Here is a 14061-nt window from a genome sequence, read left to right as displayed (position 1 = left end):
ATGACAGTGTTAACACATTTTTTGAGTTCTAACAAATAATAGAAATTTTATTCTTTATATTATCATAAGAAAAATATTCTGGGGCTGGAGATATAATATAGAGGGTAATATACTTGCCTTGCATGCAAGTTGATCTGGGTTCAGTCTCCTCCCTTTAGACTTCTAGAAGTAACTCCTGACCACAGATCAAAAATAAACCTTAACCACAGCCAGATGTGTGCCCCTTGTCATCCCCCCAAGAAAACTTTGAGGAAAGATATTGGGTAGACTACAATAGTTACTAGAGATGTACATTTGTTTTTCATCTTAAAACTGTCATTCTTTTAAAAAGGCTAATATTTCTAGATGTTTAGATAAGTTCTATAACTAAGCTTATTTTCAAATAACCAAAATAGGAGTTGAAATAAAAGAAATGAGACTTTCTCAAACCACAGAAAATAACAGATCTGTGGTTGATTTTTGTTATTAAATAATTTGCCCTAAACAAATAATATAGGTATTTAAGTAAAGGGTCTCCGCTCCCACATATTACTTACCAATGCCTGATTCTGGACAGGAGGGGCCCACTCATAGGTAACTGTATTGATAGAGACATTCTTCTTGGCTGCAACTGGATTGGTTAGTATCATAACATTACGCTTATACATTGGGATTCCATCTGATTTTAGTTTTGCAATAAGGGTGGTATACTTGGTGTCTTCAAAAAGTTTCCCCACTTTGCGATCCTCTTCATTGCTCAAGAGGATATCATGTTCTTCTTGGCCACACTTGCAGTTACGACATATTTTCCTATAATTTTGGAGATAAAGAGGCAATGATTACTTGTATCATTGATATAATTATACTATGTTAATATATCAGTAAGTACTTTCATATATCCATAGCCTTGATTCTGGTCATTTTTCAGTAAAAAATAATTTATAAGAATATAAATGCTTACATTTTAGGGATGCTATATTACTATACCATACTATCAATTCTCTACCAGGTTTTTTGAGGGGATTGCTTTTGGATCATAGCTTGGTCCCCAAGATGGCTACAAAATTAGATTACTTGCTAACTTAGTCTTATTTATCCCACAATGTTTTACTAAAAAATGTGATTTTTTCACTAGAATAAGACAAGCAAAAATAACAATAAGTCTTATTATAACATAACTTCACAGTATATAAACAAAAATAGCTATTATAAGATATAAATGGACAAGCCACGCATTATGGTTACTCTATAAGAATAAAAAATATTTGAATAGAATAATAGAATAATTAATACATTGTTGGGCTACAGTGATAGTACAGGAAGCAGAGCAAGCTGTGTGCATACAATCATCTGAGTTTGACCCCTGGCACCTTGTATGGTTCCCCAAGTCTACCAGGAGTAATTTCTGAAGACAGAACCAGGAGTAACCCTTCAGCGTTGGGTATAGCCCCCCAAAAAACAAAAATAACTATTGCATCTAGTGACAATATACATTCTTCCTATAAGCACTTGAAACATTTGAAAAACTTAACACACACTATGCAGTAAAGTAAGTTTTAAGATAGGCATAAGGACTGATAATCAACTATATTTATCTAACAAAATACAATTATGTTGGAAACATCAAAAAAGTATCTAGAAAATATTTTTACTACTGCTATTATTTTTGCTGCTGCTGCTACTACTACTGCTGCTGCTGCTACTGCTGCTGCTTATACTACTAGTAGTACTATTACTGCTACTGCTGCTGCTGCCTCTGAGTACTGCTGGCTAACCCCAAGCACAGAGCCAAGGGTATTCCCTGACTACCACTGATATGACCCCCAAAATACATATGTGTGTGTATATATATTCATATACATATTTTCATATGTATATATTTCTTTTTTCAATCTTCTAGAGTATTCGATGTTAAAAGAAGCAATCACAATAAAATATATTGAAGGAAAAATAAAACAAAATATTACTTTTTAAAACCAATGGATGACAAAAGAAAACAATACTTAAAGAGAAGTTTCTTAAAGTGTTTACAAACTATATAACATCATAAAGAAGAATGGAAAACTATAATAAAGCAAGTGTCCAATTCAGGAAGTTAGGAAGAATACAGTCAGTCTGTAATACAGTGAAGGAAAACAAAAGTGACTGCAAAAACTAACAAGAGAAGGATTTGCTTCTCATCAGACACATAAAGTGCATTCAATACATTTAAACTTCTCTTTTGTCCGCAGTTAAATTTAGTTGAAAGAATTTTAGAAAGGGTTTCTGGGGAAAAAAACCCTACCATCAATTTTTAATATTTATTTTAAGGTCTGAAGTAAGAATGCAATCTTGCTATCACCATTTCATTCATACTGTCCTACTTAATCAAAATAAGTCTGAAAATCAAAAAGAAACTACAAGGATTCCACAGAAAGCAAACTGAATTCTGAATTGTTATCCATTAATAATATGATTATACATAAAATGCATTGCATTAATATCAACAAAGTTTAGTAAGTAAGATTTGTGGGCTTTTGTTTCTTACCAGGTTTCTCAACATTAATAAAATCTTAAAAAATATTAACATCACCTCTGCGGGTGGGGAAGCAAAATATTTTCCTTGTGCTCAAAATGGTCAGAAATCTTTATTTGGAAAGAATTTTTCTAAGAGTTTGTATGTCCCAGTTCAGCCAAAAGACCCTTATATCTTGTTATCGAATACTTCCACCTAGTGGAAAGGAGCATATTATCACCAGAGCTTGTTCATCCTTGTCCTTTTGTTAACAAACAAAATAATAGAATATGTACAAAGCTGAAATTGTTCTGGAGACAGACAGAAGTCGGATGGGTACTTGGGAAGTTAAAACAAATAAATAGATTGCTATTTGACTATGAACTATATCCTGAAGCTCAATAATTAGCAAACAGACTAAGAGTTAGGGAGATATTCAAGTGTGAGGGGCACTTAGTTTGTATGTATGAGACCCCAAATCAACCCCTGGTTGCTCATTCTCCCCCACTTCAGGTATGACCCTAGTGGTACAAAGTACACAGAACTGAGCAGCACTGTATCCTTAGGCCAGAGCATCAAATGATGAAGCCCAGTTGTTAAAAATTGGCTTTAGGTTGGGGTGGAGTGGTAGTGCAGTGGTAGAGTATTTGCCTTGCACACAGTTGACCTAGGACAGACACGGGTTTGATCCCCAGCATGGGGATCCCCAGTATAGTCCCCCGAGCCAGTAGTGATTTCTGAGTGCAGAGCCAGGAGTAACTCCTGAGTGCCACCAGGTGTGGTCCAAAACCCCTCCCAAAGTGATCTTAGGACCCTCCCTCAAATAAAGTGAGTTAATGTTACAAAGATATATTATGGGCAATATATATATATATATATATAATTATTAATGTATTGAAAATGTTTATTACTGAATTCTACACCAGTATAGTATGCACATCACGTCACAAAAAAAATGGTAGAATGATAAATGATAAAATGATTTGAAAGTGCCAGGGCAATTTAATCAATGATGAGTCATTCCTATCCTGTTTTCTTATTATGCGTCTTGATCATTGTCCATTAGATTCACATTCTGAGGAAAACTATTTTCCCTAATCTTTCTTTTATTAAGCAAATACAGCCCATTTGAAACACTATACCATAGAACTGGAGCTATATTGCTCAATGGGCTGAGCAAGTGTTTTGCATATTGTAATATTTTTGCATGTTTTAGGATCCTGATTTGAGCCCTAGCATTACATGGACAAATGCAGCTGGAAGAGAGACCCCCTGGCACAGTCAGGAGTAATACCTGAGCACTTGCTGGGTGTGACCCGCAAACTAAAAACAGAAGATCAAAAATGAATGCACCAATACTAGCAAGTAGGGAAAAGTTTTAATAGGAGACTCCTATGATTGAGTCACCGTAGTCTGAAAAATCACTAGCTATAGTAATGAGCCTCATCTGCCCTTTTGTTCCAATGTGAACTGTTTGTGGTAGCTGTACTTTGCAGGCAGGATATGACTCAAAAAGTGTAGGATGGTTCTCTCATTCAGATCTGTCATCCCTAAAGTAGCTGGAATGACCACATCCTTCCTTACCAGGCCCCTTATAATGTGAGGCTTACACAGACAGACATACTGTCTTCACAATGAAAAAGGTCAGCTCTAAATCACCATGCAAGAATGAAAATTACAGAATCTGGGTGAGAAGCCAATAGCCAGACATTGGTGCTATTTGTTACTTAACTGGTTTAAAATTATTTTTAGGGGCCGGCGAGATGGCGCTAGAGATAAGGTGTCTGCCTTGCAAGCACTAGCCAAGGAAGGACCGCGGTTCGATCCCCTGGTGTCACATGTGGTCCCCCCAAGCAGGGGCAATTTTTGAGCGCTTAGCCAGGATCCCTTGCTAAGTAATCCAGTAACCCCTGAGCATCAAACAGGTGTGGCCCGAGAAACCAAAAAAAAAATTGTTTTTAAATATTCCTTCCCTTCTTTTTTTTGATCTATAGTATCTTATATTTCAATTTCTCATTTTTATTTTTTTTTTTTTTTTTTTTTTTTTTTTTTTTTTTTAAATTTTTATTTTTAATTATGAGAACAAGGGTGCAAAGTAAGAGGACAAGGTAAAGTTACAGTGGAAGGACAATCACCCATAACATAATTCTCAGAAGTCCCCTTGCTGATATATTAACTTTGAAATTTCAGCCAAAGAACATTAAGATAAATAACACAGAATCCATGTACAATTACTTTGTCCCTCAAGTCCCCAGATTGTAATACATTATAATATTTCTTAACAGTACACAAGGCAATCTAAAGCCATAAAACTTACGTAACTCCTTAAACATTACAGGCATAGTATTTTCTTACATTTCCATATACATGCATATTAGCTTAAGTTAACCTCAAATTTTAAGTGAGTTCTTTTTAAGGATTAGAGTTAAAGGAGCACAGTAAGAATGGTGTTAGAGTGGCAATTGTTGTTTGCATAGGCTCACCAAAATATGAGGAACATGGAAAGAAATAACCTTGGCCTAAGTACAAAGAGACCAGACCCCTGAAGTTTCCTGGCACAAGACCAAGTCTAGGCTCCAAGCAAGCTAGATCGTCCAATCCAATACATTGTCTGTAGTGCCAACACACTTTTATTTTTCACACAGTCTCTGTTGTTGGTATCATGTTTCTGTATTAAAGATCCTGGAATCTGCATATCTTACATTGAAGTCAGGACGTGGAGCATCCTCTCCTTTCACCTCACAATCAAAGGGCAATGCAGGGAGCCCTGTCCTGTAAGCCGGTCGTTGTTGTTGTTAAGTCTTCTCAGTGTTAAGGGAAGTCTCTTTTGAGCAGGTCGAAGTCTGAGCAGTGTAGGTCTTCCATGGTAGAGGATTGCTTCCAAGTGATGTTATAGACCAGCCTGGATGTTTCGTGGATGGCTTTCCTGGTTCAGGGGAGAATGGAATATGCCCTTTCTTCTGACGTCTGTGCCAGGTCGTTATGTCAATGTTCAGGGTGTAAGGTCCCTTTGCACTACAAGGTTTGTGTGTTCTAATCTCTATTAGATAGGATCTTATTTGTATTTATACTATTTTCCCATTTTAATGTGCCTATGCAAATAAGAAGCAATGCCACATGGTGTTATTGGCGCGTATGGGGGCCATAAGAACAATTACAATGATTCCATTGACATGATTCAATCATAAGCATTAAACTGGGGGACTCTTCCACCAAAATTCCTTGTTAAAAAGCTCAAAAAGAGAACATAAAAAGTTTTTGACTTTTGACTTTTGGCTTTTGACTGGTATGATGGGGGCTCTGGGCAGGACAGCTAGCCATAGGACCCTGGGCTGACCACTTTGTCCAGGAGAGCATGATTCCCCCAACACCAGGCGGGTCTTCAGGGCCACGCCTGGTTAATCGGGCCTTGGGGGGAGGGGGTGAGAAATTCCTCCCTAGGCATCCAAAAACTGCAGAGCCTTGGCTGGGCCCAGAACACTCCGAATGCCAGGATTTCTTGGTGTGTTTGCCTGGTATGTTGGGGGCTCTGGGCAGGACAGCTAGCCATAGGACCCCTGGGCTGACCACTTAGTCCAGGGGAACAAGATTCCCCCACACCAGGCGGGTCTTCAGGGCCACGCCTGGTTAATCGGGCCCTGGGGGGAGGGGGTGAGAAATCCTTCCTAGGCATCCAAAAACCACAGAGGCTCGGCTGGGACCAGAACACTCCACATGCCAGGATTTCGTGGGCTTTTGACTGGTATGATGGGGGCTCTGGGCAGGACAGCTAGCCATAGGACCCTGGGCTGACCACTTTGTCCAGGAGAGCATGATTCCCCCTACACCAGGCGGGTCTTCAGGGCCACGCCTGGTTAATCGGGCCTTGGGGGGAGGGGGTGAGAAATTCCTCCCTAGGCATCCAAAAACTACAGAACCGCGCGGGGGCTTACGCCCCCGCGCGTACTTCATGTATTTCATGTATTCAGAATATCCCTTATTCTTATGTTATGTTTTCCGTACACAGAATGTTTATTTTGTATTCTCCCCTTTCCCACACCCCTACAAAGCTCTTTTTCACTCCTTAACTCTCTAACCCCTTCTCAAACATCACTAATCTAGTTTTCTCTTTTTAACTTCAGTAGTGTAGAATCGTAATCACAGTCCAAAGCTGTGCATTGTGTATGACAACCCCAAACTGTTTCAAGATACATAAAATGGACACGTATTTCTTTAGAATATTTTGTGTTTTTTCTCTGACAGCTATAATTCTTACTAAATGTTGTCTTATATAGTGATGATTCTAATCAATTTCTCATTTTTAACATAAACCACTAACACAAATATGACTATTATGCATGACTAATGAAAAATATATACAACTAGCAGCAAAAACTCACTCATGGACATACCAGCCTTACAGCTGATCGCACTGGTAACACTTGGTGCCTGCCTTTTGAAATGGGGGGCATGGGTAAATCCTCCCCACCCCTGCTGAAGCCCTGGGTAGACCGACCCTACAAGTGCAGCCACAGGCCAATGGCCCAGTTTCACCACTTTTCCACTAATCTTTGCAGAGACTCATTTCACCCAAAACTCCAGAGATTCCTAGCTACCATAAACTGGTTTTGTGACTGACATCACCAAGGAATTCCTAGGAGCCAGGCAGGGAGTCTTTCCTGTACATCCCTCCAGATGTCCCGAGACCCACACCCACAAACTATATGAGCTCTTAAGTCCAGCTCCACAGATCCTCAAAGTCGTGGCCATGTGATACACCTACAATTTTAATACTGACTTTCCAGTAGGAACACACGAAAATAGATGTTAAATTATCACAGAAGCCATATACACTCAAAAAACAAAAACAAAAAACAGAATGTTTCAATTAGCAAAAAAACAGCTCAGTAGACCTTCGGACAATGACATAACTACCCCAGTTGTGAGATATGACAATTTTCACAAATTTTATTTTAATGATTTTTTAAAATAATTCTATTACCATTTAGTTGCACCAAACAATATTAAGTAAATTATTTATACCTGCCAAGGCACAGGCTTCAGGAAGTTTGGAAAACTGGTGACAATGGTGGAGGGTATATTACATTGGTGGTGGAATTGATGTTGGAATATTGACATGTCTGAACTAACTGTATTATTAACACTCTAAATCACAGTGCCTAAAGAAATTTAAATTTGTTTGCTTGTTTGATTTTTGTTTGGGGGCCAGACTCAGTGACACTCAGGGGTTACTCCTGGCTATTCGTTCAGAAATCGCTCCTGGCTTGGGGGGCCATCTGAGAGACTGGGTATCAAATCGACATCTGTCCTGGGTCAGCTGCATGCAAGGCAAACGCTCTATCGCTGTGATTTCACTACTGTGCAGAAATTTAAAATTTTAATTAACAGAAACAAAAAAGTATGCTTAAACTAAACTTTACTAAGGTGTTCTTGAGTTAATTCATAAAAGAGAGTATCCAAATTCCCTCCTTGTAAGTATTGTTTCAGAAGATGATAAGTTTAAGGGTTGGAGCAGTGGCGCAGCAGTAGGACATTTGCCCTGCATGCAGCTGAATCAGGACGGATCGTGGTTCAATTCCCTGGTGTCCCATATGGTCCCCCAAGCCAGGAGCAATTTCTAAATGCATAGTTACACCTGAGCATCACCGGGTGTGGCCCAAAAACCAAAACCAACCAAACAAACAAAAAAACCCAGAAGATGATAGATTTACGTTTTGAAGTGAAGAAAGTTCTTCATCACCCACTCAAGAAAAAAATTGTCTTAAATCCCTCCTTATGGGCCCGGAGAGACAGCACAGTGGCGTTTGCCTTGCAAGCAGCCGATCAGAACCAAAGGTGGTTGGTTCGAATCCCGGTGTCCCATATGGTCCCCTGTGCCTGCCAGGAGCTATTTCTGAGCAGACAGCCAGGAGAAACCCCTGAGCACCATCGGGTGTGCCCCCCCCCAAAAAAAAATCCCTCCTTATACAAACTATTATATTTTCCAAGGCAATTAGTAGTAACTGAAGTGCTTTGGGATGCTTACAGCAAGATACTGCCTTAAAGATTTAGAGGCTACCTTTTATACAACAGGCATAAACATATATGGACTTCAGTGAGGGCTTTCATTATAAAATTCAATGCAGCCTTAATCCATTTGTGTGGGAGACCAGTATTTGGCCAGCTCTAAACCAATAAAAAACTGAACAAATAGCATGCTATATTGAAGTAACACTTTTCTTGTAAAAAAAAAAAGTAGCAAAACTAGTAGAAGAAAAGCTAAAATTAATTCTATTGTTCAGAAGCAATATGACTTATTGTTCTAATCCTGTTAACATATTTTCAAGATTAAGTAATTGGCTATAAAACTCCCTGAAAGCTTGAATTTTATGAGCATTTGTTATGTCTAAATATTAACTGAAAATATGCCCAGAAGATAGTCATTCTTCTTGGGTAAATATCCAGTATTCAGAACCTTTTATTTTCCTCTGACCTTATAACCTTATAGTGACTGGCTCATTGAAGAAGGAGAATGACATTTAAAGGATCACCATTTTCTAAAAAGACATCCATAAGAAAAAAACATAATGAGGAATCTGGTCTAGTCCAGTCCAGTACGAAGTTCACTCTTAACAAGTGTGAAAGTATAAGCTAACTTGGAGAAAGGGCAGGAAGATGACTCAAAGCAGGATTACATGCTTTGCAAGTGAGAGCAAATCCCCATAGGGTCCCCTGATCACCACCTGGAGTTATCACTGTGCAATGCAAAATGTCCCCCTATAGCATCAACCCAAAAAGAGTACAAACATGAATTCTAGCTTCTGTTTTGCCAGTTAGGTGATATAATAAAAAAGATTTTGGCAAGCTTTGGGTCAAGCAATATCCAAAATGAATAATTTTGTTTGAGTTAAGACTTCTTAGAGATGTCATTTGAGTTAAGATTTGAAGCATAGTGGGGCTGGAGCAATAGCACAGTGGCAGGGCATTTGCCTTGCATGTGACTGAGGCGGGATAGATCTGAGTTCGATCCCCAGCATCTCATATGGTCCCCCAAGCCTGCCTCGGAGTGCAAAGCCAGGAGTAAACCCTGAGCACCGCCAGAAGTGCCTCCCCCCAAAAAAGATTTTAAGCATAGAAAGATGTGTTGTAGTATGTTGATGCTAGGTCTTCCCAAGCAAACATGCATCAACCAAACACAAGAACTGTTTTTATTTGTTTGTTTTACCACACCCAGTAGTGCTTAGAGTTTACTTCTAGGTCTGTGCTCAGGGATCACTACTGGTGATGTTTAGGGGGCAATATAGGGTAACAATAATTGAACCTCATCCTTCACTGGTTTGTTTGTAAGTTCCCTACCTACTGTACTACCTCTATATCTCAGCCCTGAGGTACCTATCCATCTTCAAAACCCATTCTTGCTGTTGTATACATAGCGAGACAGGAAAAAAATAAGAATGATATAACTGATTATTGTACCATGCCTCAGAACCATTAATGTCTTATAAATCAAGATGAAAATGGAGGCAGAGGTGGCTGAGTAGACCAATGTCTACTTTGACCATGGCAGTTCTGTGCACTGAAGACCACCAACCAGGAATATTTTATTTCAAACTGTACTCAAAACGAGCTTATCCAGAGGGGCAATTCATCAATCTATGAGCTTCATGGGGTGTTGGAAAGTCAGGGACTCACCAAGAATTCCAAAAGAATGTCTGGAATGGCAGGAAGATAACTGCACAACTAAGGAATACAAACTGGACCGCCTATACAATCCTCAGCTATCTGGGAGACTGTGCCAAGGTTGTGTTCTTTCACATTCTCTAACAGAACTCAGACTATGCCTGGGTGGTGTAAATGATTTTGTGGGGCAACACTAAAATGAAATACATGAATGTTATGCCCTAGATTTTCAGGTAGTTGGCTGAAATTATACCATTAAAATGATCTAATAGAGAAATAATACAGATCAAATGCAATTTACCATAAAATAATAGTCTGCTTTGGAGAAAAGATGATCATTTAGAAATGAACTTTAAACATCTCAATAGGAGGTGGAAACAAGTAGAGCAGACAAAACACTGGCCTTGTAAACAGCCAACCCAGGTTCAATCCCCAGTACTCTATATGATCCCCTATGCACCACAAGAATTGATCCTTGAGCAGAACTACAACCAAAATACAGTATAAATAAAACTTCATGATCAATTTCTGGCATTTGTATAGAAATTGTACAGAGAATGTTAAGACAGTGAAGTAACAGTGTGCCCAGTAGAGGGCAATGTTGTGCTCTCTACTAAACCTGCTCTGAATACAGAGGAAAGGCCTAAGCACAGCAGGGAGACTATAGAACTATTGTGGCTAGTGGCAGACACACTGACCAGACTGCCATGTTTCTTGAATAGATAGCACATTTCAAAAGTCCCTGGAAATTCTGTTTACCAAGAAATTAAATGCTGTATTGTTATTTCTTGGAGGGATGAGTTTTCTGCTGCAACTGTCCTCACTTCCTAAAATTTACAAAATTAAATTACTTTTAAAAGAACTCGAAGATTGGAGGTAGTACAGCAGTTAGGGAGTATGTCTAGTATACCAGACCAGGGAGGAAGATTGATTCTCAGTACTACATGGTTTCAAAGCAGGTGCAGTCCTAAAGTTCTCTCCTCACCCAAGCACCACCTGCTGCAGCCCAGGAGCCTTTCAGCACCCCAGGGGTTTGCCCAGGGAATCCCCCATACTGCAGAGCCCTGAGAGAGCAGTACCACATATTCAGGCCCTTGCGCTGTAAAATCAGCCTGATAGGCCCTAAATAGGCCCTCCTGAGCACTGTGATTGCCTAGAAAGTCCAGAAGTAAACAGACAAAATAAACTAACCTAACATCCCAATTTTGTTCATACACTTTATGCTACACATCTAACCTCCAAGATAGTTTCTAGAGGCTATCTCGGCTCTTACAGTGCTTAATATGCTGAATATGAAAATCAATGCTCTTGGTGGGAACCACACCCTTCAGTAATTTGCAATAATGGCAACTCCATACTAAAATGGCAACTCCATACTAAAATGGCAACTCCATACTAAGAAGAACAGTAGACTCAAATCATGATGCCATTTGTGGGGCACTCCTCCAACAGTGCCCAATCCCTTTATAGCAGCCATATCTATCACCTTCTATTAAAATTAATTATATGTGGGCAAAAGAACAATTCCACAATTTCCAGGAGATGAGTCCAGAGCACATTTAGCAGATGCTGTACCTCTTTCACTCTGTATTGGTCATTTTGTTGATTTACTAGAACATGAAGATTCTGGCCAAAAGGCTATTCTAGGGAATTATGAAATTATTTCCTTAGAGTTATGGATATAATACGCAAGTGTTCTCAAAAGAGGTTAATTCTAACAAGGCAGCTGTCATAATACCACATAGTTGATCCTATTTAGTTTTTTCTTCTAGAAATAAGTTTCTATTTCTAATTCAGATCATCTCTCAAAATACCATTATGATAGTGAATGGCTAAGATCAATTATTTACTTTCTTTATAAGTACAGGATTAAAATACCGATTTTAGGTTTATATGACACACAATATAATTCTAAGATGTTAACAATATAACTCTAAAATTAGGGGCCGGAATAATAGCACAGTGGTAGGGCTTTTGCCTTGTATGCAGCCGATCTGGGACAGATCCGGGTTTGATCCCCGACAATATATGGTCCCCTGAGCCTGTCAGGAGTGATTTCTGGACACAAAGCCAGGAGTAACCTCTGAGCACTGTCAGGTATGGCCCAAAAACAAACAAAAAAAGGTGTAAATAAAATTACTCCACTAAATTTTATTTGTTCTCTATTTCAAATGTATCATCAAACATGTATTATTATTGTTGTTACTAGGTTGTTTGTTTTTAGGGAATATCTCCAATGGTGCTGGGAATCATTCCAGGTGCTGCTAGAGAACCATGTGGTTCCAGGATCGAGTTTGGTTGGCCTCATAAAAGATAAGTGCCTAATCCCCTGTTCTCTCCAGCTCCTTTTACTGTTAATGTTAATATTTTTAGTTCAAGAGCTTCAAAGTTTAAAGCTTTTGAGACTTATATTCATGTTCATTTCCTGAAAACTAGGATAAGAATGTTCAGTTAGTAATTCCTTCTGTTTATGTGATTGAACCACACCCAGAGGTAGTCAGAGTATAATCCAAGCTAGGTGCTTTGGGGGTGGCTCCTGGTGCTATTCAGGAGACCAAGTGCTGCTGGGGCTTGAACTGGGCCTCTTGTTTATAAAGCATGAACTCAAACTGCTGAGCTATCTATCTCTGTGGTCCCTAACCAGTCATTCTAATATCATACTTATTCTGTTTGTACACATACACACAGCTTTTATAGGAGGAGATAATTATTTACTGGACAGTCCTAGAATAACACAAATATCAATTGCTATTTAGAAAAAAAAGACAGTTTCCAGACCTAGAGAAAAATGAAGAATGGCAGATAGATCATACAATTCTAAAGGACATTAATATGGACTAGCAAGCAGTCAACTTAATGACAGGAAGACAGGATGGCTTTTTTTAAGTTATTGCTTTAGCAAAGACAATAACAACAATTTAGTAACCATATAAGAGAACTTAAAAGAACCTATTTCCTCTAAAGCATGATGAAGAATAGAACTATTAAAGAGGGCTGTAACTTTCCAAACATTACCTCCAAAAGTGTAGTTCAAATCCTTCACATTTTTCTTTGCATTTAAAACACGGAGCTCCATATCCTTGCTCATGGCCTAAGCCCATCTGTTAAAGAAAAGAAAGAGTTGAATTATTACATATCTCTTTAAAATTAAAAATTCAATTAGTTAACTCTTCCAGTTTCATTTACCTTTCACTCCTATTAATACTTTTCAAACAAATCATAATTCTGAATGTGATTATTTATTCAAGGATGATATACTCTACGTATATGATGACTCCAAGTACATACATAACACACTGGTGTTATGGCTCTTAGTTTTTATATTAAGTACCAGGATATAACTGCATAGAAGAATAGAAATACTTTTAAGTTACAAAAATCTATGTCTTTCTCTCTTTGGTCACTGCATGTTCTATATATTAATAGATACAGGGAGCAATCTGAGAGCTACAACTCAGAAAGAAAGCCAAGCCCAAATAATTTATTTTGCAGTAAACAAACAGTACGTGAATGTTTCAGGAGTTCTAAGGTAATATCGATATCATTAATCATCATTTTACTATTTTAATAGATAAGAGCAAGAGCAAACATTTTTATTGACTGCTAAGAAGAGGGGAGCAGTTATCTCACTGAAATTTTTAGAGTATATCAGAAAATGGTGATAAAGCAAAATTAGTCAACATAAAATTATTATGCATAAAATTCAGAGAAGTTATGGAATTTGTTTTAACACCCAAATCTTGGTAACAGTAGTGATCTGAGTTGAGAGCAGTGTAGTTATGAAGCCTGTGTTCTTTCAGGGTGTGTGTATCCAAGCACTGTTCAAAAGATTCACGGCCAAGGCCCACCCACCCATCAATCCAGCAACAATATAATCAAGCCATCAGTTCAATGCAAGGGCCAAGCTGCTTAGGCAAAGCTCAGAAAAA

General features: G+C 38.5%; 2 protein-coding genes across 2 annotated transcripts in view; both read right to left on the bottom strand.

Annotated features, from left to right (window-relative positions):
- The window catches only part of MET (MET proto-oncogene, receptor tyrosine kinase), an 811679-nt gene that overhangs the window by 579953 nt on the left and 217665 nt on the right, over positions 1-14061 (bottom strand). The gene's annotated exons all lie outside the window — the stretch shown is intronic.
- Positions 1-14061, bottom strand: part of TES (testin LIM domain protein) — a 55344-nt gene that overhangs the window by 14289 nt on the left and 26994 nt on the right. Inside the window, exons 2-3 of the mRNA XM_049771046.1 lie at positions 13148-13233; positions 537-789 (exon numbers count right to left, since the gene is read on the bottom strand). Coding sequence (XP_049627003.1) covers positions 537-789; positions 13148-13233 — 339 coding nt within the window. The remainder of the gene's footprint in view (positions 1-536; positions 790-13147; positions 13234-14061) is intronic.

The sequence above is a fragment of the Suncus etruscus genome, chromosome 1 (genome assembly GCF_024139225.1).
Source record: "Suncus etruscus isolate mSunEtr1 chromosome 1, mSunEtr1.pri.cur, whole genome shotgun sequence".
NCBI lineage: Eukaryota > Metazoa > Chordata > Mammalia > Eulipotyphla > Soricidae > Suncus > Suncus etruscus.
The sequence above is the reverse complement of the archived record's forward strand: the minus strand, read 5'-3'. Positions and strand labels throughout refer to the sequence as shown.